Raw genomic sequence first — 27,611 nt, forward strand, 5'->3', positions numbered from 1 at the left:
GTTGATCCATCCATTGCACCGAGGTCCAATCTATGTTTAGATGTGAAACTGGGCAAAATAACTTTGAATGCAAAAAACCCCCCCAAAAAACGTGTTTGTCTTTTTGGCATTGTGTAGAAAAGTAAATGAGTCCATCAAAGCTCATCCAGGACAAAATAGTAACAATAACAGCTTGGATAAACATTTTGGTGGAAGATCTATTTGTGTTCACCATAACAGTCCAATAAGTTAATAGAATGATTTATTTAGCCTTGTATTCATTCATTTTATTATTTTTTTATTTATATGCACCACTAATTTCATAACAATCAAGTAATAAAGTAAACATGATGTTTTCATTAACGAGAAAGGAAATTCACCTTTTAGAATGACCTGAGAAATTTTAATTAATAAAACAAAATATAACAAGAACAACATCTATAATAATAATACTGACATTTAACCAGAACAACTGGAATTGTAGAGTCATAAATTACCTGTTACATGGCTACGGCCATTTTTATACATCTAGAATGATTCAAACGCTTTTAAACAATTGACTGAACATTACAAAACACTTTATCTCTCCACACCATATCTGCATGATAATGTTATGTATGTTTGACGGCTCACAAGCAACTCCCCCAAGAAAAAATATCAACCACAAACAATTCTTAAGCACTTTGAGAGAGCAAGAAAATCTATTCCACTTAACAAACTGCTCGATTGTTCAGCTTCTACTATTGTCCTAATACTTGTAAGCTAATTTCCGCTCTGGTTAACAGCGCACCGTTTCAGATCTTTGACTTCTAAAACATTGTAAAATGACATCTTTCAGCACGAAAGAAATTCTCATCACTCTCCTGCAATTCGTGACAGTTTTAAAGGCTTAAACGATGCTAATGTATGCCCTCCTTCGCCGTGTGAAACCTGTAAAATGGAGTGTAACAAAGCAAAATGTCTTTAACAGTCCTGTAAAATAACAAAACATATTCCTCTTACAAAGGATCCTCACGATACTTCGGAATTAAGAATAATGCCTCACATCACACTTTTCCCAAGTAAAAAGTGACTCTGGTCTGCTAAGGAACATGGGAATAAAAATAAAAAAAAGAGAGAAAGTGAGCGACCAGGAGCAAAGTGTTTTTTGGCAAAATTCATATCTCTCAGTGCTGCTGAAATATGTAAAACGAGCAGAATGTCGAACATCTTGTGAAACAGATCTAAATAGTTTTAGCATTACATAAATCTTCAATAGAACTTGTACTATAATCTTTCTCATGCATTGTTTGCTTCAATACCTGGTGGATTACACTAATGGACAAAGCAATCTGTCAGTGATATCTTTATCTCACAGCTGTTCCCAGGTCAGTCAGGGCAACCAGTTGAGTGGTCAGTGATACACCACTCATGCAAGCTGCAAGGGACACGAGCCCCAGGACATGAGTCCTAAAACTGCTCGAATATCGCCCTTTCTGACCACCTTATCTGTCGCAAAAGTGTGAGATGAATTTGGACATCTACCTAAAAGCACATCTGTGAGCCTGGAGAGTTTGTGTGCGTTTTTGTTTGTGTGTGTGGAGTATCACTGAAGAAATGCATTGCCTCAATAATCATGCACAATATTTATTAAACTAATCAGAATTAGTGCATGAACTACATTGTATGATTATGTAAATAATTAAAAGAAAATTAACACTATATCCAGCAGTTCCGTAACATTGTTTAGTTGCAAAACAAAGAAACTTGTAATTTCGAGATGAGTTCCACAAAGGTTAAAACAGATAAATATTATTATTCTTACAATGAAATGTTTGTAGAAGAGCAATAAAGAAAAATCTGCAATGCACTGTGTTGATACAATTAATACTGACTAATAATAAACCTTAAGGGGATATTTTGTCCAAATAATGTCATTACCTTTCTTCAGTGGAAGACAAAAGAAGATATTTTGAAGAATGTTGTTAACCAAATAGTTTTGGTTACCATTGACGTCCATTGTATGGACATAAATACATGCATATCTAATTTTCTAAAGAAGGAAAAACGTCATGCTGGTTTGGAATGACATAAGGGTGTACTAAATTATAATATAATTCAGTTATTATATACTTAAATTTGTAGATATTTGTATTTTTATATTTATATTACTTCGTAAGTTTTCATGATGCAGAAACATACAGTATACAGGCATGTGATAGGAAGTGGATTTACACTTCATTTGTACACTTTATTTGTATTTTTGTACACTTTATCTCTATATTGTGAATAATTTGCGAGTGTGTCCCAAAATGTTTGAAGGCCATGCATGCTGATTTTAATAAGTCTGTCATGAACCATCAATATGATCAAAGTTTGTTTTAAAGTAAATTTTTGCTCCTGTTCTTTGATATTTATTCTGGATAAAGAAAATGTTAAACAGAGATAACCTCACATTTTTATTTACAGCAAGTATATACAACAAATACAAAGCTCACTCATATAAATCACCATATTGTTAACCCCTGGCAAATTACAATACATGCTGTTATGACTCATCAAGATATTTATATAAATACAACATCCTTAAAAGATAGTGTCTGAGACATTGCAATTGTTTACGTACTGCAACATTGCATGAAAAGATAAAGCTGTTATTCACAACGCTAACAACCTTTATCTTACAAGTACAAAGCAAGAACCCCGTAATCCTTCATTTTCATGCGAGTTCTTGGAAATTGAAACATGTTGGACAACTTTTCAAGTACTCCGTCTGCAGACAAGGCCCGTTATTTTTAGGTAGCCTATTATATCAGTTGTTTTCCAGATTTCCCATAATTAGAGGCTGACTCAACTGATTTAAGACAAATGCTTTGAAACGAAAGCTCAAAACATTAATTTTGTCCTCTGGTGGGATGCACAATTTTTTTCAATTACAGGCTATTGTTGCTTGTTTGATCTGTTCATATTCTTACAGTTGGTAATAGTAGGCCTAAGTGTGGCTGTCAATGGTGTCTTCAGTTTTCATAAATATTCTCCTCGGTATAGACACTCGAGCTAAAACTTTTGCCCTCACGATGTCAGTTACACCTCTGAGATGTCAGGTATATATTAATCTGTCACATAGGGCTTTGTAGGTCACTTAATTACTCTCTAATCAGATGTATTTCAGTTGGCTGAATGACAGATGTACACTATTCTTACTGATGTTATTCCATTAGTGGTCTTTGTGACATACTGGTCCCTCCTTCCATTACATGCAGCATATGATTGTCATCGCATGATAACCGCACAGGTGCTTTGTTACTGCGGTGCAGGTGCTTCTTGTGTGTTTGCAGCAAGAGTAATGATCAGCTAGGGCTTTGCAATAATTGCAGACAACACAGCATCAGTTCACATATACATAAAATGCATTCTATTAAAACAAAGCTTTTGATAACGTTCCACTTGCCACATGTCTTCTATCCACCCCGACCCAAACTCTGTGAACCCCCTCCCCCTCGTGACCTCACTAAAACTCCAAACGCATTTGATTCATTATTTGTCTCTGCTACTCACAGATTAGCTGTCTGAAAACAGACACACATTGCGCGGGCCTCGTGTATTCCAGCACATCTGTTTTGAATAAAGACTTCTCCTGTGGTCTCGCAAGACTCCCTGGTTGAATCCAAGCCTAATTTTCAGTATGACACCCTAAGGTATCGCTTACCGGGCTTTAGCGGTGGAGCGGCGGCTCTTTGTGGCCAGCAGGTCGATATATGAGAGTGTTCCTGCTGGAGCTGGGCACAGGTGAAAGCAGTAGATTAAGATAATGAGAAGAGTGAGGCTAGTCTTTGTGTCCCCTGAACACATTCAGCATGTGAGAAGGTGGTATGTGTAGTTTAGCTGTTCTGCGTTAGAAAGATGTACCATGGAGGGAGACCATTGTGTACATTTGCAGATAAAAAGACAGGACAGATTTATTGGGAAAGCATGCATGTGTCTCCAGACCCAAGGATGTAGCTAACCGAAGGTAAAAGTTCAAGAAGAACTCATGTTGATTGACCACAACATGAATTTGTGGGGGAATGTGTTGGTGTTCCCCTCAACGTCTGTGGAGGAAGGAAAGATGAATATTAAATCGAGTTTAATACATGATCAGAAGACATTTGTTTATAATCATTAATACACATCTCATTAATTGCCACAACCCTTACAAAAATTAACCATGGTTTTATTAAAGTATTGTAGTAACCATGTTTTTTGGCGTATTGACTAACATTGTATAACCACAGTTTTACTACAAATACCATGGTTAAATGGTTAGTGTTGCAAAACTGTGGTTTAACTATAGTAACCATGGTATTTTGGTTTTATTTGTAGTAAAACCGTGGTTAATTTTCGTAAGGGAAATATGCATAGTATTTCAAAATGAATTTCTGCGGTTGTTTTTATGTTCCAGGCAATAAAGAAAAGGAATAAACCCGTTTTATGTGTACACCTGACTCGAATAAACGCCCAGAACAAATTCCACAGCTCATAATGCGGCAGCCAGGTTCGACTCTTGTCACTGTACGTCTCGCCAACTGAAATAGCAGTGGTGTAAGGCTATTTCTATTTCAGCCGACCACGACAAAATCCAGTTCAGTGGAGAGCAGCTCTCCCTCGTTTTCCGTGAGTCGACAATCATTGGAAGCGCGCACAACTTCGTAAGTGAGGGGCTGCCAGCTGCCGCGACGGGTAAGAGCAGGTTGCCATGGCAGCCGCGTTCGGAAGAGAGCTGAAGATTGGCAGGAAAAAGCGTGTCAACAATTGCCCTGTTGCAGCGCGGGAGAGGAGCCGCTTCTTAGCCCTGCACTCCTGACGGCCCCGTGCCTCGCGCCTCAGCCACCCCATGCTGTTTAATAATATCCATTCGCAGAACGTGATTGATCCTGGACTGTGTGGTAAAGATCAGCAGTCAGAGACTTTCCATTTTCTTTCCTCAAAACTCTCCAAACAAACATAACTGCCGCAATTAGTAAACAAAGGTCTGTCTCCGCGCTACGAACGCATAAACGCGCTGGCAATTATAACCGATCTTTTAAACCGTGTGTGTCTTCGCCACGTACAGTGACAAACTGAAGACTGCGCAAAAAAATAACACTTGTGTTTGACATATTAGGGTAACACAAACGGTTTATTTTGTCGACTTCTGATCGAAATTATCAAGCCATTGTCAATTTAGAAAGGGCTTATAAACGAGTCCACAGGGCCTACACTCTCTGCTTTCCGACTCACAAGGTCCCTGTGCAGTGTTCCTGTAATAGAACAACATTTTGGAATGCCTTCGCAGCATCATGGAACACTTGATTAATATAATTTATCGTAGGCCTACACCAAACCTGTAAATTATAATACATGACTGTTGTAATGTTGTATTTGAAAACCAATGTGAAGGGTTTATTTTTTTATTTCTATAGGCTATATGCTACTTGTTAACTGTTACTGCTTATGATTATGGGCAGGAAGCTTTTGAAAGGTCGTTCCAAGCGAAAGTGAGCAAATGAATGCTTTTACAAAGAGCACAAATCCGTTGTAGTGTGCATTCCATGGTCACGTCAAGGAATCCTTTTTGCAGTTTATGATCACGTGATCCCGGGTGGCGCGAAGGGGGAAGTGTTTCATAGGCTATTATGTTGATATTTGTTTTTATCAAGCGCTGCACAAACAGATAGCCTACGCACGTTGAAATAAATTTGAAGTAGCAAAGAGGTTATGATGGAAAATTTGATGTTTGCATTATAATAGGCTAGTTGAATGAACATGAATTTATTAATGTTATCAAGGTAATATTTTATAAATAAACATAAGTAACAACAATCAAACAAACGATTAATAAATAAACAAGTAGGGTAGGTAGTGACGTGTGTTTTGTTGTGTACCCTTAAGTGCTCCTTTAAGTGTACTACTTACTTAAAGTGATCTGCCCATTTAAGTGAGTAGGGCACGATGCTCATTTTCGACTGGAATTCGCTCAGTGACACACTGTAACACACTCGCACCCGACACGCATATAGACTACACCAAAAGGTGAATTCAGGTGAATCAAATGCCAGTTCACTTCGCAAGGCACTATGGGCGATTGGAACATACCCAGAGAGGGTTGTATTTTCACAATAGTTAGTCCTTTTTTAATGAATGTTCTGTTTTATCACGAGGTAAAATAGCAATCTTCTTTCCTTTCTTCTTTCTGTCTTTATTTTGCTGTATTTGTTCTCTGAGGTCGATGAAACCAAACCTGTCGGCTAATGTGGGCTTATTCAGCGACTCGATACACAATTGCTTTGAAAATTGTCAAAAATATTTTTCATAAAATGCTGGCGGCAAAACAGCCCGAATGTCCTCGGTACCCTGCAATCATTCCGGATTTTTACACCTTATAAACAAAGACGGGGAGATTTTTCCTTTGTGTGCAGACAAGTGCGACTTATTTGCCATACACCTCGTCTCTTCCTGAACACTCTCGGTTGAAACTGTGAATTTGCTGTCATCGGTCTAATCACGGTGGCATTGATTTTTTTGAGCTCTGGAGCCATATCTGCCCTAATACCCGTACAAGTCCAATTGACTGGTCTGAGGATGACAGACTGTTGGTGTTGTTTATTTAAAAGCAAGGCAAAAGAATATGAATCATAATTGCTATAAACAACAGCAGCATGGCCACGGATCAGCACGCAGAACTGTTCTGGTGAGTAATTAAGGCTAATAAGATGCATAGCATGGATGTAACACATGTATAAAATGGACACCTGTTTTAAGACACAAAAATAATCGATGCATATATAGGTGATGAGAGTGTAGGCAGGGTGATCATCGATGGCGCTTTGTGATGCAGAATTGATCCGGGCCGCAGCCTGAGAGGGGCGCAGCGGGGCTGCCGTTTGTTTAGTAAACTCCCATGAATCCAACTAGATAATTGCTCTGTGAAATTGGTGGCAAGGGCAGCTTGGGTTCCGTGTTCCGCCCACCTAGAAGGCCGAATGAACGTCTGCATCCTCTTTATTTTCTCAAATTATCAGAAAGCATCGCAGCATGAGTAGGCCTACGAGGAGAGAGGTATTTTTATTTGTTGTATGAGAGAAGAAGACCGCGCGCACGCCGTTGTGTGGTGCTCGAGCTCTGCTCCTCCGTGTAGAGTCTCTGTGACGAACTTTGATGATGACTGCGACTGTTTATTGACTGAAAAAACAGCACATACGGCATAGCTGCTCCCTTCCGATACCGCCATGATTATGTCCTCACTCATTCAGAGAATCACCCCAGAGCGTTTGTTACACTGTTGATTTATTGTAATTGCTCATGCACGAACGAAGTGCGATCCCTTTTGAAAGAATCTTTAATAACTTTTCTTGTAGCCTTCTCGATGTGTGTGTATGTGATAGATAGATAGATGGATGGATGGATGTGTCTGAACACAATGTAGGCCTAGATTAAGGTTACTACTACTAATAATAATAATAATAATAAAGTCAAGAAATGAAAGTGTGGAATGGCATTCTATTGTTATTATTCATAGACATTTGCATTAATATTAATAAGGCCATTCAACGCATCAGAAATGAGATTTTATGTTTGGATGGATCATATAGGCTACTGTGGTAAGAAAATCAATTTAGAAATAATAATGATAATAATAATAATAATATACATGTAAAATATATATCATATATTATTCTTTTTATATTTAGAATATAAATGTAATATATATATATATATATATATATGGGCAGATTTTATGTGAAGTGTCTTACCTGCTGCACCTGTCTCATTTAAATTAATAATTTCATACAATGCACTTATTGTGTACATACATGTTTTTACATTATACTCATATTTTGAAGATACCTATTATTAATTTCTGTAGTTAAACATCTGTAATTATATTATCTATAAACCTAACCATACAACCAAACCTGTCCCACCCTAATCTTAGCCATATCCCTCCTCAATGGCAGCAAAAGGGGTTTGCAATACAACATGAAAACAGTAAGTACACTGTACCTAAACATTGTTTTAATATAAATACATAGTACTTAAAGACACCTAATATATATGTGTGTGTGTGTGTGTGTGTGTGTGTGTGTGTGTGTGTGACCCTGGACCACAAAACCAGTCATACATGTCACTTTTTCGAAATTGAGATTTATACACCATCTGAAAGCTGAATAAATAAGCTTTCCAATGATGTATGGTTTATTAGGGTGGGGAATATTTGGCCGAGATACAACTATTTGAAAATCTAGAATCTGAGGGTGCAAAAAAAAAATAAAATCGAAATATTGAGAAAATTGAAAAATGCATATTACCAGTAAAACAAACATGTTTTAATATATTGACGGTAGGAAATTTACAAAATATCTGCATGGAACATGATCTTTACTTAATATCTTAATGATTTTTGGCATAAAAGAAAAATCGATCATTTTGACCCATACAGTGTATTTTTGGCTATTGCTAAAAAATATACCCGTGCTACTTAAGACTGGTTTTGTGGTTCAGGGTCACAATATATATATATATATATATATATATATATGAAGAGTTAATTTGCAAAAACCGATAAACGCCACTTTCAAAAAAAAAAAAAACAATGAGCTGATTGCAGTCCATTATTCTCCACATATAGCGTGATCTGAACCCTAAACACGTTTTGTCAAAAAAGCCAGTATTGTCCACTTTCAAGGCATTGCGAGTTCACGTTTTACTGCAGAAGCCGACAAGCGCCCTTGTTGTTTTTGAACAGAAGCCGATAAGTCCATTTTAGCGAATCAGCGCGCTGTATTCAGGTCAGGTGACAAGGATACTTTCACTTTGAAAAGACGTGCTAGCTGAGAGGAGTTTTGTCAAAGCTGACTAAAAGTGATCGAGGATGGATCATTTCGACAAACTTGATGAACCTGTGATATCTTCTTCAGGGCGAAAAAGGAAAATAAAAGCTGAAACGTTTTCACGGAACCTTGCAAAAGCAGCGCGTTACAACAGTGAGGGAAAAGCCCCGTGTATTGCGTGTAAATCACATCCATACAGTTTATGATCACAACAACAACAACGTTTGTCAGGCATCTACATTGTCATCTGGGGAGATTACAAAGATTAAACTAATGTTTTTTTAAACTCTAAAACATGAAATGTGGAGTTATCTGCTTTTGCTATAAAACAAACTTTTAATACGTAAAACAAAAACATACTTTCAATGAACTTTAATTTAGTAAATTACCTGTATTTGTTTAAGATATTATTACTTAATCAAAACAACCCAACTGCAGTTTGATTGATATTACTTGAAAGAAAAAGATTATTGGTTTTTGTAAATGATTTCTTCTTATATATATATATATATATGTGAAGAAAACATCATAATGGCAAATTGTGAAAAAACAGTTATGCCTCAGAATGTAAATATATATACATATATATGCATATATATATATATATATATATATATATATATATTTACATTCTATGGACACACTTTGCCATTATGTTTTCTCACCTAAGAAAGCACCGCAAACCCTCATTATCTCCTCCATGATGTATTAGTTGTCTTTCAGTGAGACATGTGTTGTTTACTTTCAAAACTGTAGACAATAAAAGACACCCTCAAGATGATATCTCTGGAGACCTGTAATGTCTACAGTGAGTGAAGCCTTTGGGTGTTGAAAATGTGCAAGCTTAAACCTCTCATATCACATGGGGGAAATGCGCCATGGCTTGATAAACATTTTTTTTTTTAAATAAATGCATGAGATCTCTCATTTAAAATAGCTGCTGTGACACTGATCCTTTGCATTCCTTGTGTATGTGTGTGTGTGTGTCTAAGGAGACCTTTGTTCTAGGTTTCCTTACGTTTACAAGCTGCCAAACACAAACACACACAAATCTGATATTATTTAGGCATCAGTCTCATTTCTGTCAGCAAACTGGCCAAATGTTGGGAAACATTTCAGGAAATACAGAAATCTAGAAGCTTCAGCGGTCATGCGAAGGCTTCTCTCCCCAAAGGAATCAACGACAACAGATATGTTTTTATCTCCCAAAGTAACAATTTACTGGGTCACAGTAGATCAGCATGTTTCCTCCTTTACAGCAAAAACATTAGCAACAGGGGAATACTGTCTTGACAACAAACAAAATGTCACAAAACATTGCTTGTAAAATATAGCAGATATACAGTTCTTCATATGCAAAGCAAATTGTTGTACAATGCCAAGGTTTCTTCTTCTTTTTTTTTCTTTTTCTATTTTAATTTAAATAATAAGATTGTTTAAAGGGAGAAAATTGAAACTCCTTCTATAAAGGGATGCAAAATAACAGTCTAGGTTTTGTACAATGCTTCTGTTTTCTTTTTTGTACTGACAGCAATTTAATCAAACTGTGACTTCATGCCCTACTATTTGCAAATTGTATAGCACCTCTAAAACATAAAGGCAAAACATTTCACAAACAAGTTACATGGACCTTGATTACAACTGTAAACATTCTCAGCATGGGTGAGTAACGCATCACAGGGTGGATTCAGGCTACTGCAGCACACACTGCCAGACATCTAGGAGGAAGACAATGACAAATTTAAGACTGTTATTTCTCTTTTCAATTTATGCACATCCCTCTATCCCCCCTCCCCCCTGCCTCTTTGGCACTAAAAGAAATGGTGACACAGTAACACTAACAGATGCCAGATCATTCATCATAAGGCAAGATAACAGTAATATAGCTAAATTTACCTTATAATAAAAAAGAAAAGAAAAACATATGCTACTAAAATGATGCTGAGAGCATACTGACAATGGCAAGGAACAGAGTGAGCAGAGCAAAACATCTTCAACATCTGTACATTTTAAAATGAAGATCATGAAGTATAGACAAATTAAAACAGAATTTAAATTAAATTGGGCATTTATTAAATACACAAAATATTTTGATTTAATTGGACATTATATAGGACATCCAAGTTATATTCTCAATAGCAGATATAATGCAACAAGTTGATGCAGAGTCATGCAGATATCAAAAACAAAAACATTCAGAGTCATACGGTCGCTGGATTGATGAATAAATCAAAGAAATTATATACTTTTTAAATTATTAAAGAAGTTTATGACTTTAATTCTCTTCTTTAACTAAAAGAAATAAAAGGAAATTTAATCACTTGCTTTTCTTTTTATTATTTTGATGTAAAAAAAAAAAATTCTGTCGGTAAGCAACATATAACATTTTCAACGGTCTGCTTTGTATTGTAAAATAACTCTCAGTGAACCTTAAGCTAGTAATAATATTTATTGCCAAATAATGCAGTGTTTTTCTGCACTGCTGAATTATTATCACATTATTTCGAATTTTAATGATGATAATGACATCTGATGATGTGCAATAATTTTCTGCCAAGGAGACCAAAAATATTTAACCTGATGATAATTCAAATAAAGTTAAGTTCTTCACTATTTCTGACACAGTGCACACTTTAAATATATCTCCATAACCAGCAGGCCTATATGATATTTATGCATATCACTGAATGAGCTTGTGCAAGTCTTCATAGCTTAAAGATAATGGCTGGTTACATGCTGTAGAAATTTCATATTTATTCAGTACTATGATTTACTTTCTAATACTGAATTCCACATTTGTGTCCAGTGTCGATGACCATATCCCACTCTCGAAATCTTCATAATAGTCACGTCCAAATAATACGTGTGACTTAATCTCTCTGTCTTCCTTCTTTTTTGTCTCCCTCCCTTCCTCTGGTTCTCCTTGAAGTGCAGTCACTCTGACGAGGATGAATAGTGAAAACTATTCAGCGTGTCACGGGCTTGTGCACAGAGCATCAGAGGGACAGAGTTGAGGTCAATAGGAGGCACCTTAAACACCCTTATTTCCTCCCAGCCTCTACAGCTCAGACTCATGCGCTCTCGTTTGGACAACCTAATTTATATAAATCTTCAAACTGAATATGTCGCGATCCAGTTTACTTGTACACTGAGTAATGTTAAACTTAAAAAGAAGTACAGCTTTGAAAAAAGCACAAATTCGTATTTACTCGGTGTTTCAGAGCCTCACAACACTTAATACTGGCATTATTGTTTCTTCAAAAGAATATCTCTTGCACCTCAAAGCAAACAGCCAGATTTTCTCACAATATCAATACTCCCATTTCCCCCTTATACCTTTATTTAACCTGGGAAAACTCTTAGAGAACAGTTTCTCTTTTGCGGCGGTGCCCTGGATGGAGGAGGGGTTAAGGGGACCAGAGTAACATGATGCAGCACTCAACTTGGGGTTAAGTGCTTTGCTCAGGTGCACAACGGCAGTACTATACACTAGGACCCTTCTGTTGCCCATTCATTCTCTTTGGTGCCCCATTTGGGAATCAAACCCACAGACCCCCGGTTTGTAGTTGGTAGCCCTGTGTGCTCAGCTAGCTACCCTATATAGACACACATGCTCCCTCAGATCTCTGCATCTTTCCTCCCAGTCCGTCCTGCGGAATTCCCCCTTGATCTCAGTCAACAATGCCTCACAAATTAGAGTACCATTGGTTTGCAATCTCATCTCAAGTCCTTGTGCCCAAATCCTTTGGGCATGTCTCTGTAACATCCTCGAACAATCGGACATTTTAACACATCTTTCTGTATACAATCTCCTGCAGGCTGGCAATAGAGAAGTTTGCCTTGTTTGTTGAGCAGCCAAAGTCGGCTTCTTTTTCATTTTATTTTTTTATCAGTAGGCTATAAAAAGTGTCCCCTCCTCAGAAAGCGATGCACTGATGAGATACTGGATGGGCACAGATGACCCACATCTATCTGCTATCTTTGGAACGATGCCACAGCCACCATTTAGAGTATTGTCCATTCATAGTATTTCACAGGTGTAAGGATGATCATCAAGAGCAGTGTTACAGCCACCACATTTTGCATAGCATTCAATCAGGATCTCATATGCCACCGTTTACTTAAGATAAACGACAGCAAGTGAAAAAACACAGCGGGCTAGTTTGCTAGTGTTTGTTTAATGGTAAAATGTAATGTTTTTAACATTAAATAGATAAAGAAATGCAAGATATTCAACAAAGACAGCATTTATTTTATAAGGTGACCATCTGCGTAACTTTTGTAATTTCTCGAATAGGATGTAAACTCTTTATGATTTTACATTAAACACAACCAGAAAGGACAAATATATCTTAATGTGCAATATTTCACTCTGTAACTCGTGTGACACAAATGTTATTATTTCTTCACTATCACTTAAGATGTCAAAGCATGCGTCGCGTGCCACAAGGGTCTGGCACCTGTTCGTTCCGACTATAAGCCGTGCGTGTGCTCAAATGAAATCTGATGAAAAATTCTAGCTCGTGCGCATGTTGTAAAATATTATGGCTCGAACAAATCCGCATGCATTTGCATCCGAAATTAACAAAGGAATTAAATTAGCCGAGGCACCGTTTTCCTCTCTGGTTAAGTTGGCTGTCTGTCAGCAGCTCCGTGTTCAAGGCACACTGATAAAAGAGGTGGGCGCAGGGCTGTATGAATGAATCTGTGCGACACCATTGCAGACGAATAGTTGTACAAGATCAGAAAGTAATCTTGATATGTTTAACAAGCAGCCCAAAGCGAAGCCTGATAAATAATAAAGGAGCTTTTAGTGGATCCAATTTATGAAACATTAACTCTAGGGGCATAATGGAGTAATTAGTTTTATCTCACGTTGGATGTTATTGGACACTGCGCCGCTGAATGAAAACTTTTATTTTCAGGCCTAACTGTAAAGACAACGGGGAGCAATTTTCTGCACCGGGAGAGAAGGGTGGTCTCTAATACTGCTGGTGAGATCTGGATGTTCAGGTACAACACAGTGTTTATGTAGTACTCCCAAAAGTGTATCAAAGTTCGGATCCATGGAAATAAAAGAAATGTCAAACAAAACAAGCATTAGACTGCATAAAATAAAGTATGGACAAGGGAAACAGGTGAGGCTTTGTTTAGGTGGCTGAGGTAGATCAATATCTCGGCTTGCAGGCCAGGAATCTTGCCCGTTTTCCTCTAGCACTCTGCAGATCAGCTTACGGCTTGTAGACAGACTGTCGCCTATACCTCACTGACAGACAACCTGCCTCACCCCAAAAGACGGAATAGGGAAAATATCTTCATTCTCTCCTGAAGGAACCGGTCGAATCAGTTCGTCCAAATAATTCAAAAACAACGTATAGGAATAGATTGACTGAAACAGTCAACGTTGTCTGTAAACAGTGAGGCAAGACACGGCTTTGTGGCTTCATCAACCTACGCGTGTTTATGATGGGACCGTCTTAAAGGCCAGGCCCATCCTCCTCTGGGCCTCCTCCTCCTCCACTGAATAACCATCATAGCATCTTCATTGTTTGTCTAAAACAGCCTAAATGTAGATTAAATAAAAATAAAAAATAAAAACATTTTTGTGATACGTATAGATATAGATTTTGCGTTCAGATTTAGTCTTTCAAGACACCATGGCGTGTTGTCCACCAGCAAGGGCGGAAGTCTAAAGAATCAATAGATGCATCTGTGCTCGATTGGCCAAACTGACAGCGAACGAATCTTCTTTTCTTTCTTTTTTCTTTTGTTTCTAATATTGTCATTGCTTTTGTCAGACCCAATTTTAGCTTATTTTGAAGATGGATTGAAGATCCTCAAGGCCCTCGATCTACCATTGCATTAATATTATTAGGCTATTATCATTATAATTATTATAATTATTATTGTTGTTGTTGCTTTGTTATTTATTTTTTGTTGTTTTGCTTTGTTTTTAATTATTGGCCAGCAGTGCATTGCCATTAACTATTTATATTTTCACTATATCTGTTTTCCACAATTTCATTAGGTTTTAGAATTATTAAACAGAAACTGGCACTATATGATTGAGTGGACCAATTTGTTACAATGGCTTCATTAAACCCCATGGATCTCTGTTTACACAATCAGGATCGCTTGTGAAATCTCTAAATTATAATAAAATAAATCAAATAAAATAAAAATATATATATATGATTTTGCCTACAAATCATTTTTGACTATGAAGGTTAGTGTGGCATTAAAATAAACAGCATTTACCCAACAACATAACGCTGTGACACACATATAGTAGGACTAGCCTATATGTTGACAGAAAAAAAGACCTTTGAGAATAATGTCTAATTTAACAAGAAGCTCACACCGATGTGACATCACAAATAAGAGCTTGTTGCATTAATCCATCAGTCGTTTCAGAGGCGCGAGTGGGAATTCATTACAATCAGCAGTCCTTTTTGTAAGCCTGTTGGTTCCGTTTCGGACACCCAACCCGCACTGGGAGTTTGCAATTTGATAGCACGAAGGCTGTGATTCCACGCATTGTCTCGAGGCTGCTTTTGATAGATAGTGCTTTACAACTGAAGGAGTGATGTCAGGTAACAAGAAGAATTTTGGCACCTGTTGGTAACGTTTAAACCTAAAGAAAACTTTTGTTTAGGCTACATAATAAATAATAAAACTGACAAAACCATAGTGGCAAAATAACATTGGTCTAATATTTAAAGTAATAATAATAATTTATTTAATATACATAGTTGTTGTTCATTAGCCTGAATGAATGTTCTTACATCATGCATCCCAGGTGGTGTTTCCTTCTTGTGACTAAATACACCAGACTAAACATATTGGTTTAGCGCATGTCTTTTATGTGTCACACAACTCTCCAAAAATGGCTTTGAGGTCTGTTATAAAAAAGAACAAACGATATTAAAGCTCAGACTATCACAATTAATAGTCAAATAATTCGTTTGATATAGACAGATAGACAGACAGACAGACCCCGAGGGCAAATGTAGGCGCTAAACAGCAGCAAAGTCAAAACTGCATATACGAAACATTTAACAGTAACTATATGCCCTTTGGCGTTTTAACACTTTTGCAATAGGCTACCAGAAAATCTGAGAGAAAAAAAAAATAAATTAATCAAAAAATAAAAAATAAATACATACATACATATTGTATCTTAACAGACAAGAAATTATTAGTCACCAAAAGCTGTCTACACCGCGGTGAAATGACCGCGCATACTCCAATTGAAAGCTTTATTTTCCCCCTTTTACAGTAGCTACTATTTTGACATTGTGAATAGCCTACACAATATTTCTGATCAGCTGAGATAGCAATCGACTATTGCGCGAGAAAATATTGGCAAAATTATTAATTTATAAGTGTTTTAATTGAGAAATGCTTTCATGTTCACTAGCACGCGTAATCTAAGAGATAGACAGACAGAGAGAGAGAGAGAGAGAGAGAGAGAGAGACAGGAGTGGGGAGAAACAGAGGTAGAAATAACGGAGAACTGGGGTGAACGCACAGGCCAAGGGACACATTAGAGCGCAACTTTAGAAATAAAACTTTTTTAAACATTAAATCATTCAAATGAAACATTTCACAGCTTGACTTTTTTTATTTTGACTTAGACTAAATATGATGCACCTTACTTATTTTTGGCTGCTTATTTTATTGGGCTTAACGTCCCGGAACACAAATAGTCTCTCAGTGGAGACTTGGCCCTCCATTGTGGTTAAAAACCGTAGTAAAGCAAGACTGCAACTTAGACCAAAAACATAGGAGGATTTAAATGAGTGATACTGCTCTTCTGATTGTAACCCTTCTCATAATACTAGACACACCTTAGCCTACTTAGCGTATTTGCAAGAGTGTAGCAATTTTTTCGCCAAAAGACACAAAAAGCCCCAGTCTGATAATATTATAACAGATCAAATTGGATAATTAGCTTGAATGTTGTATTTTAACTAGTAATTCGATAGAGATTTTTGTCAAAAGAACTATAAAAATATATAGGCTATTTTAATTTGCGATACTGTCTCTGCTTGATATGAAAAGCTTCTTTATTATCTGCTTGTCATAAAAGCTATAAACACTAGGATCATTTTAAAGGAATAACTAGAGTTCTGTATACAAAATTCCAGAGAGATCATGAATTAGAAGAATTACATTTGCTTTTAAACAATATAATTTCATCACGATACAAGTTGTTTGTTTAACTCGACAGCTCACTTCACTAAGTCGGGAGCTTTACACACTCATTAAAACGATTATTCACGATCTGTCGAATGTTTTCTTTCACTAAGCAAATATTTTACTACAATATAGACCGGTATATAGCTACCACAAACCCTCTTCCAAAATAGCATGTTGACTCAAAGACAAAGATTAGCCTACTTGATCTAATAGCAAAGTAAATCTAGTTTTATATTGCTAAAGGATTAATGTATTTTTTTGTGTGTGAAAAAAAAAGAAAAAAAAATCATGGAGCTGTATGACACGATAACCTACATTTGTACTGTTCTTACAAAAGTGTGATTTAAATTTATTTATGCACATTATGATTTTATTATGATTAATATTTTGTTAAAATTGATTGGTTTTCAAAGTTACTGATTTATCGATTTAATAATAATAATAATAATGTTAAACATTCCACAGCTTATTTGTGTTTTGTGCATATAATTGTTAAAATATTAGAAGGCTGTTTAGTTGGGGCAAATTTCTGTATTATCTCTTGTGGGCTTTTTTCACAGCTTGTAAATGATATTACAGTTCGTCTTGCCACAGGGAAAACTAAGTTTACGAGAGGCCATGTATTTTGCAAAGATATGAAGTTAATGTCACTACAGTTCTGCGTCATTCTAGCGCCCTCACTCTGCCTGGCTCGTCTAGCTCATATTACTTGAAGAGAGGAAACGTCCTCTGCATTTTACAAGTATTTTAATGGTTCAGAGTTGGAACAGCTTCGTTAGAGCCTCGTTTGACCACACCGTTATCTGTGAATTGGCGAAAGGGAATAAGCATTAAAACTCTTGAAAGGAAACCTCTTCATAGGGTTGTATAGTGACATTTTATATGACAACTAATAGGCTACCATGCAGCAAAATTAGACTATCAAAGGCGCCAAGGAATGATTTAAAAAAATATATATTCATTTCATGTGCAAATAGCAGAACGGGATATTTAAGCACAAGCTGTCGCAATATTCATAACAGATTTGACAGTTTATTGGAATAGTTTGATCGTGCAGGTAGCACTTCTGCATTAGCGTTTTAGTCATAGAGCTCAAATAATTATTTCAGTGTCATTTATATTCGGTCAGTGACATAATTATTTCTTGTATAATTTATATGCGAAAGCACGTGCATTGGGGAAAATATTGTTGTTTTATATTTACTATTTTGTTTAATAGTTTATTTTTAGCAGGATACTGCGGTATTAGGATGCTGATGTGCTTGCGTGCTGTCCCCAGTTCCCCCCACAGTCTCTCTGTGCCTCGGGGTAATAAGCAGAAACCACGCCTTTTGTGTGTAGCCTGTGACTAAACCCTGCTTACAAGATCTTGTCAAAAGACACAAAGGAAAAATAACTATTATTTCAAGTGCATCGCTTCATTAAGTCTGCATAAACGTCTGTACAATTCAATACAAGCGATTCGTCTTAACTATGGGTCCATAGCGTCGAGCCGAAAATGATTCCCTTGCAGATTTCAATTACTGGTGCGATTCTAGGCCTCGTTTCTGCTTCAGGTAGAGTGGTTGTTAATCTTTGTGGGTTGCAAACTCACGCTGTTGACCGGAAGCAGATGCAAACCAATTAAATAAACTCAGAGCAAACAATCACGCTCAAATATCATAATTTTGCTGTCATTGATTCCCACTAAAAATGCTTTGTTCGTGATGCTACCATCATTTAAGATCCACCACATGCAAGCTCTGCTTTAGCCTACTCTCTTTGTAATTATTACAAGGTGTATGTCTTCAGACAAATGCTGAATAAAAGTGTGAACATACTAAAATAATTTAAAATGAAAACATTAAAATGGAATTTCAGCTGAAACATTTCATTTCAGTAAATAATCATTTCGTAATCCTCATAATTCTTTAGCATCTGTATAAATATATATGCACCAATATCCAGGTATAAATAAGAGAGAGGGCGGAAGATACACTTAAAATGAAACATTAAAAATAAAAGGATTTTGCATCTCAGCAAGTAGCCTACACGCCAAGCTAAATTATCTTCACATGGAATTTTTTTTATTATTATTTATTTATTTTTCTACTAAGAAAAAAAAATAATAATATTATGCTTCTAAATTTGACCTCTCCTTTTTTGCTTTTGTTTTTGAGTGGTCACCCCGTTTAACATTTGAGCGATAACATCTTGCGAGGAGATATTGAGTTCCACCGGTCTATTGTATAAAGCACAGAGGTTATTGCATTACGGTTGGGCACATTTAGTACAATGTCTCTTTTAAAAACATGAACAAATTACTGGACTTCAAGTGTTGAAAGCTAAGTTGTTGCTCTGTACTATTGCAACTAATGACTCTTATTGTTGGCTGAAAAACAAGAGCTGACAGTGATTATCAGGCGTTATGCATTGCTTTGTATGGCCTCTACAACCAGGAGACGCTTGTAATAAATGTGTAATAAGCTACAGCAAAATATTTCAGAACAAATATTTCAGAACAAAATAGAATAAAGTAACCCAAGAAATAGGAAGAATTTGATTTTCAGGCACACTATTCAGGTAGGTTTGTTAGGCCTACGATAGTAATAATAGGCTATAGCCTAATAATATTCTAGTCTATATCGACTGCCATTGTTTGCTCTTTTTTTTATCTTATCGCTAAAAGAGTAAAACATCCCAAAATATTTTGTGTGTGTGTCATTTTTTCGTCCCCCTTTCCTAAAATAAATTTGCAAGTTTATGTTTGTAACACATTGCAGGCCGGGGCCTTCAGGTATACCCGCAAACTGTCGCTTAAATGTTTTATTAAACACACTATGCTAATCACTATCTTGTCAGACAGCTACTATAAATGCTAGCTCTTCAAAAAAAGACAAAATGTTCGTAATAAATGTACTTAACCTACTTTTTTTTTATTTTGTTCGGTTAACACTTTAAGCGACAAACACGGGCATAAGACCACAAAATCACAACCATGGAATTTTAAAGACGACATAAACAATCACTCAATATTTTATGAGGCATTTACTCAACACGGGTTACACGTTCGCAAAGTTAACCTATAATTACAACAGGTATTGACATTTCACTAATTACAAAAAGAATGTGACCTGCATGGTGGTGACCACATACAGTAAATATGCAAACACAAGCTAAAAGCATTCATTACGTCTGTCTCCTTCAGAACTGTCTGTAAAGTTATGAATACTGAAAAAAAAAACTATATTTTGCTGATTGATACCCATTCTTTGGTCTACAAAGAAACTGTATTGTTAATATATGTATAAAATGCATTATAGATGCATTATTCAGTCTGTATTATTAAAAGAACAGAACAACAAGGAGCCACGGATTTGAACGGGCATTGTGCACTTATAGAACATATTTATTTAAAAATGGAAATAAAACTTTGTGTTAATTTTTGAAAATTCTCACCCCAGTGCGCTCATGACGTGATAATACTGCAAACATGATGACTGGAGGTTGTTCTGTAACGTATTAGATATTTTAACATTTAAAATTAGACAAAACTGCAACCACTATTTAAATAAACATTCTAAAGTAATCATATACTGCCTTTCCAAAAAAAAAAAAAAAAACCTATGCTTAATCCTTTTTTTTTCTTTTTTTTTACTCTGGTCACATTGCACGTTGCTGACAGTGGAATAATAAACAGTTCCGCGACACTTGACGTTTGTATACAGTCAGAAATAAATGCAGAATAATAATAATAATACAAAATACCTGGAATTCGGCTTGCATTGTCCGTTCATTCTCCTTAATTTTTTCATTTATATATTACAGTGTAAATTGGTGTAAAATGTTCACTTACAGTCTGATCCTGTGGATGCTAGTTAGTGTATAAGTGGATTTGATGTTGACCCTTGATTCTGATGTGTGAAGTAGTCAGAAAGTCCGCTGGAAAGTCCGGAGGAAAAACTAGGTAGGGAAGGCCTTAAGGAGTCACACGGGAGAGAGGAGGCCGTTTGCGGGGAGGAGGAAGAGGCGGCCCGGGAGCTCATGGACGTGCTGCTCTGGGAGGTCATGGATGGGTGAGGGACGTGGGGGAAGAAATAACTGGTCTGGCCCGCCAGTAGGTTCACTGAACACGGATTCAAAGAGTACGTCCCGGAGCAGGGCACGGAGAGCCCACATGGCACTGAGGCGGCCAAAGCGGCCGCTGTGAGGTGGTGTGTGGCGTACGGAATCTCTCCATTCACGAGTCTGTCAACAGTCAAGCCATTGGAGGCAGGGAAAGAGTGATTGTTCCCCAAACTGTTTTGAGTCAACATTGTGCTATAGGACATTGGGTGACTAGGGTAAGCCGACGACGTGCCGTTGTAACTCAACGCGCTGCTCGCCCTCGGATGGTGGAGCGAGAGGAACGGCGACATGGGCCAATATAAAGAGCCAGCTCTATCCATAAATGTCAGTCCGGTGGAAGTAAGCCTCGCGCCCCTTTTAAACGCCAGCTTCGCCCTAGAAGTGGTCGATCTCCGCCGAAGTTTGCCCGTCGTGCCGCCAATGAACACGTCGTCGCTGGAGGGGTCAAGCATCCAGTAGTTCCCCTTCCCGGGGTCATCGTAATGCCGGGGCACTTTGACAAAACATTTGTTCAAACTCAGGTTGTGTCTGATGGAATTCTGCCATCCCTGTTTGTTCTCCCGGTAATACGGGAAATTTTTCATAATGAACTCGTAAATGCCGTTAAGGGTTAACCGCTTCTCCGGACTCTGCCGAATAGCCATCATAATTAAAGCGTTGTAGCTAAAAGGTGGTTTCTCGTACTTGCCGTTTTTCTTGTCGCCTTCTTTGCCTCCTTCGCCCTCCTTCGAGTCCCGTTTCTCTTCCTGCTTGTCCTTCTCGTCGGTGCACGAGGAGTCGTGGGATGAATTGTCACTTTTAGCGCAAGTGTTCTCCGACTTTTGCTCCTGCGCTTGGACAGGTAAAGGAGTCTTCTCCTCTTCCTCATGCACCGTTCTGTGGTGTTGGTGTTGGTGGTGGTGGTGGTGGTTGTCGCTTTGCACGGCTTCGGGAACCAGACTGTTTATACTGAACGATGATTTAGGAATCATTTTGACTTCTTTCCTTTCTCCCATATCCAACATCACAAGTAAGATAGAGTAGCAACAACCAGCAGCAGCAGCAGCAGCAGCAGTTGGACTTCAAATCTCTTGCTCTGGCAACTCCTCTAATTAAAAAACACAACAACTATTTCATGTTCCTTAAAAACACGTCGATATGAGACAGCTAGCTACAATTAATTACGGAGCCACAGACACTAAGCTGTAAAAAAATTGCTTGAACCTTTTTAGAGACTGCAGCCAACCACAGCAGCATAAGTATTAACCGTGCAGCCAATCATTGAGCAGTTCTTAGCGCCTGTTCCAGTGCGTAAGGATACACAAGATCCACCAATGCTCATGCCCAGTCAACAATGGCTTTCATTTCCCCCAGCAAACTCCTACCAAGAAAACAGACCACATAACCTCAATCAATTTTTTTTTTTTTTTTTGATAATTGTAGAGTGCTGTTTCAACATATCCATGCGTCCTCAATTTGTTTTCATACCGCAGGGGGAAAAACAAAAGGGACTCAAAGGTAGCCACAAAAAACAGGTACTACTTCCTGTATCGGAAATTCATGGCTTTTAATACACATGAAGCTACAGCACATAGGTATAACATTAATTGATAAGACTCGCTGAACAGCGACGGTATGCTTGTAGCGTTTGCATTAAATGCAGATAATATATTGGCGATCGGCTATATTTATATGATGTGTATAGCCTACTTATTCGTTCTCGCGTAGGCTATATATCACATTTTAACAGTTTTTCTTAAAAGTGTCAAGTCCGTAGCTACATGTAGCAATATAAGCTACTTAGTCGCACGTTTATGCAGCTAAACGATTCTGAACTTAAACGATAGTATGACCTTCATCCACATAGTAAGACGCTATAAGCATCTTTATTTCTAGCGTGTTAATAATCATGCTACTAAGCACCACCATGAACAATATCATATCAACAATTACAAGATAGGCAGTTGATAAGAACAACGATATAACACGATAGCCTTTTTCACTATTAATAATAATAATAATAATAATAATAGGCTAATAATAACGCAAGTAGATGATCGTTTATTTCTGGGTACGTTTATAGATGATTAATTTAACGTGATAAACCAGACGCATGCGTTTTTTTTATTTTATTTTTTTATTTTTATTGCTTTAGCTATTTACAAAGCAGACAATAACCAATAACAGTAGGCTAAATATTATAAAAGGTCTATTACTATGATCAGAAATGTCCGCATACAAACGTCTCGCATAAGTGGAGGAAATATAATATTTGTAGAGTATCTGTTATAAGAATTTAGAGAAAACAAAGAGCTCCCAACACAAAATAAGCACTTTATATACCAGAATAGCACTAGTTAAGGTCCCTGGTATTTTTTTAAGAAATGGATACCGTGCAAGATAGTTTAAAAAAATAAAATAAAATAATAATAATAAATAAAAATAATCTTATTAAGGATGCAAAAATAACCTCCCGAATAACGGCATCAATTAGTTGCTTTATATTTACGGTTGAAGTTTCTCTAGTGGAAGGGGTGATATGTGTGTATTTGTGCTGGGGACGTTGCAGGGGGGTTGACTGAACAACAGACACACGCACGGCACACACGCATTCACATGTGCAAACAAATCGTACACACAGACACACGCAAACAAACAAACAAGAGCACTGGATTCCCACAAGGTGGAATTTTAATAATAAACTCAGGCCTGCCTATAAACATATAGTTTCATATAAACATTCACATCAATCAAATAAACATATTTGACCAAATTCAGCCTATCACAGAAACATGAATAATAATAATAAGAAGAAGAAGACGAAAACTGTTGTTATTATTTAGCTATGTTTTGTTTGTTTTGCATTATTAAATAACCCTTTATTTTCTACTAAGTGACCAAATGCATTAACCCACACCAATGCGATAGCCTATATAGCTTGCGATTTTATTTCATTTCAAAATGTAAAATTTAATCAGATATTTTATGGAGAACATAGGCTACCTAAGGATTACTGGTCGACATTAATTATTTGTTGCACCACACACATTTGTACTGCAACCATACATTAAACTTGATATCCAACAAAAACGTAAAACTCTGGCACAAGTTGCACAGTCGGCTATAATCATTATAAATATGACATCAGTGATTGCATATATTTCAGACCATTTGTATCAACGCACATCCCACATGTTGCTTTTAATGTACTGTGATAAATCTACTGACCCTTCCAAGCCGAAGAGAAAATATCAGTTTGAGCGGGTGAGATTGTGACTCGATCATGTTAGGTTGTTTTTATAAATGACACATGTTTGTTTGTGGCCCACCTTCAGCAAACAAGATGTTAATGTCTCTCCGTCACTGTCTGACTGCGACTAAAGTGGACCATAAAGGCGTAAAAACATTTGCGCGGAAAATCCAGCCTAGAGTCAAACTGATTAGAAATAGGTGTGCGGATAATACACAAGTTTTCAAACTTTCCTCATTTGATTACAGTCGTCCACACATTTTCCTTTAAGTAGCCTAAGTGCATTTTGCCCGTATTCGCTATATTGTTTTATAGCCCATATCAAACATGAGCTTTTGCAGCCACTGCAAAGTTCATTTTGGTTTGCGACGGGCCGTTAACAACATGTAGGCTACCAGCCTGAGTAATATTATCATCCGGTTAATTACATAAATATGGCACATTATTGTATGTGATGTATTGTGTTTGATAAATTGTAATAAATAGGTTGTTATTATTAATCAGTAATTTATTTTATTTTATTTTATTAAGCCTAATATATCAAAGCTGTGATATCTTGTGCTAACGAATGTTAAAGTAAACGAGAGGGAGTTTTATTTTTAATATTTATTTATTTATTTCAACATTTGTTTATTTGCATTGAACTAACATGAACTGATAGGCTATGCCTGCAACAATAGCCTATGTTATAGGCTAAAGTAAAATGTTGATGGTTCTATGAGTATGAAGACAGTGTTTGATATTTTCTGAAATGTTTAATGAAATTATTTACAATAAATAATGTCCATTAATCTATTTATTTAGACTATAACACTATCTCAATCTTTTATAGCTAGCAGTAGCCTTGGTTGTGTTGATGATAGTAGGTTGATGAAGTTTTGCACAGTGATGTGGACTCTTCCTAAAATGAGTGAAATGTTCATGAACACCTCGCTTAAATAAACACATTTGTCACTTACCTTAACAAACATACGCCTGTGTTGAAATGAGAACTGAAACAGGGAGGTAATCCTGCACAAAACCCGAGCCGTTTTTTGAAGCTTGTCTTTATTAGAGTGCCCTCTAGCGGCGAGGAAAAATTACAGCACATCTTTTCTTTTGCGCTTCTTGGGTAAACTCGCTATTTTTTCAATTATAGCAAAATCCCCCCCCCCCCCCCCAAATCAACTTCACAGGGTCGAAATGACACAACCCATGCAAAAATGTATCTTATAGAGCCAGCTAGAGAATGATTTATGATTCTTCTCTTTGTAAAGCCCAAATAGCCTAAATAGGTTTACAGATGAATTTAAACCATAGTCTACTTTTAAACCTAATTTCCTCCTCAATCCTGTCTTGAACTAAACCCTTGAATTGAATGAAATTTTGACAACGCGTCAAAACAAACTCGTAAATGCCTTTTTCCCCTTTTTTCAGTGTTGTAGCCGGCTATTTCTTTTATTGAGATATAATTTTGTTGTGTGTTGCTAGAACAACAATATATATATATATATATATGAAAAATGCGAGATGTAGGCCTATTTATTCATAATATGCTAGTGTTATTGCCAAAGACGACCACAAAATTAAGGTCACAAAATTTTCACTGACAAAAAATGAAATCGTGCATAATCATTATCATGTTATTGTTGTGCAACGCAGACATCATAACTAAAATAATAGCTAATGATAGACTAATAATAATAAGTTTTGTGTTAAAAAATAGTTCAAAGTTGTAAATATCCGGTAATAGTCGTGAGAATTATGTATTTTTTTTTTTTGCCTTTTACTGTTTATACGATTAAAAAAAACAAAAACAAAAAAAAACTTGTTTCTGAATTATCCCTAAAATGATCAAATGTTTGTAAACTCGAACACGGCGGCTTTTTGTGGGGTATATTCTCAAGGAACAATCGTTTTTCATAGTCTGTAGCGCCATCATGTGGTAGGTAACTAACGGCATAATTGAGTTATATTACGAGGAAAGTCTTTGAAACTGTCAAATTATTTATATGATCTGATTGTAGATAGGTTGAAGTATGCAAAAGAGGGACCAAAAGTTTTTGATAAATTAATAACGGAGCACAGTTAATACTATCAGACTTTGATGTCTTTTTTTTTTTTTTTTTTTTGAGATACTACAACCATTCTAAATGTGTTGAAATAATATTTAACAATGTAAATGTAATAACTGTAGACCTGTGAATACAGTAAGCACTGCTTTACCTTGCTTTTTGCTCTTATTAATTTTATAACAAAGACACATACAGCAATTATTGATGACAGTAATATTTGATTGTTTACTCTGATTTAAATGGCAATAATCATGAAACCTTTTGTTCCATTTTACCCACTTTTGCTGAACCCACCCTACACAGCATACATCTTCATTAGCACTAGAATATTTAAACATATTACAATCAGAAGCAAGCACATTATTTTTATCCATATAACAAAAATATATTTACGAAAAAAAACCTGATCTGATGGATTTTAATTTTTAATTTTTAACATTGAACATTATCTGTGAAACACTTATTTAGTGCATATCTTGGAATTCTATACACACATAAAACAATTATTTACGAGGTATCATTGCACATCTGTAATCACAAAAAATAGATTCTATCAAATAATAACAATAATGTATAATATTAGATTCAAATATAAATAGCCTTTAAAAGAAGGAAATTTGCAACTACTGCCATATCAAGGCAGAGAAGGTCAAATCTGTTATGTAAAAATCATTTTTTGAAAAATTTCATAAAGGCGCTCCTGTTTTTGGACTTGTCCTTGGCTCCATTCTCAGCCTGGTTTTGTGGCGGAGGAGGTGGGGCGAATGGTGGGGGTTGGTTCCTCTGTAGACTTCTTACACTTACTGAAGAGAAAAAAAAAAAAAAATTTTTTTTTTTTTTTTTAATTATGATTCAGACAAACCAGTGACCATCTGATAAGAGATAAATAAACCTTTATCCATCACAATAACATTAAAAAGACATTTTCATTTTGATTGACCACCTTGTTGCATTTGAAAGTCATTTATGATTACAGTCCAAGCCCTGATACTACAGACTAATTACCCTTCAGTAATTAGATTTTACAGCCACACTTTGAGATGCACGACTCATAGCAGGTATGGGATCTCACCTGAGTCTTGGCTCTCTCCTCCATCAGGATAGCGGTGTTTGTTGTAATAAGTGTGGGGAGGTTTAGGTGGTGGCTCTCTCTCTGTCTCACAGCTCTCTGTGGAGTCTTCTGTTAATACAAATCCACAGTAAGTGTTAAGC

At 36.5% G+C, this 27,611-nt stretch overlaps 2 protein-coding genes across 3 annotated transcripts in view; both read right to left on the reverse strand.

Annotated features, from left to right (window-relative positions):
- Nucleotides 1-10,051: 10,051 nt before the first annotated feature.
- foxg1a (forkhead box G1a) lies at nucleotides 10,052-22,379 on the reverse strand. 2 transcript variants are annotated; one of them, XM_058748403.1, is made up of 2 exons: nucleotides 20,845-22,239; nucleotides 10,052-10,525 (listed from the first exon to the last, which is right to left on the reverse strand). In XM_058748403.1, the coding sequence occupies exon 1, from the start codon at nucleotides 22,118-22,120 to the stop codon at nucleotides 20,867-20,869; it is 1,254 nt and encodes a 417-aa protein (XP_058604386.1). In that variant the 5' UTR covers nucleotides 22,121-22,239; the 3' UTR covers nucleotides 10,052-10,525; nucleotides 20,845-20,866. The 2 variants fall into 2 exon arrangements, with proteins under 2 accessions (XP_058604386.1, XP_058604385.1); XM_058748402.1 differs by lacking the exon at nucleotides 10,052-10,525 and adding an exon at nucleotides 22,320-22,379 and having other exon boundaries at nucleotides 20,039-22,201.
- A 4,187-nt stretch (nucleotides 22,380-26,566) lies between these two features.
- The window catches only part of sptbn5 (spectrin, beta, non-erythrocytic 5), a 36,100-nt gene continuing 35,055 nt past the window's right edge, over nucleotides 26,567-27,611 (reverse strand). Inside the window, 2 exon segments of the mRNA XM_058748398.1 lie at nucleotides 26,567-27,202; nucleotides 27,472-27,579. Coding sequence (XP_058604381.1) covers nucleotides 27,069-27,202; nucleotides 27,472-27,579 — 242 coding nt within the window. The 3' untranslated portion in view covers nucleotides 26,567-27,068.

Source organism: Onychostoma macrolepis, chromosome 17 (assembly GCF_012432095.1).
Source record: "Onychostoma macrolepis isolate SWU-2019 chromosome 17, ASM1243209v1, whole genome shotgun sequence".
NCBI classification, from domain to species: Eukaryota; Metazoa; Chordata; class Actinopteri; order Cypriniformes; family Cyprinidae; genus Onychostoma; species Onychostoma macrolepis.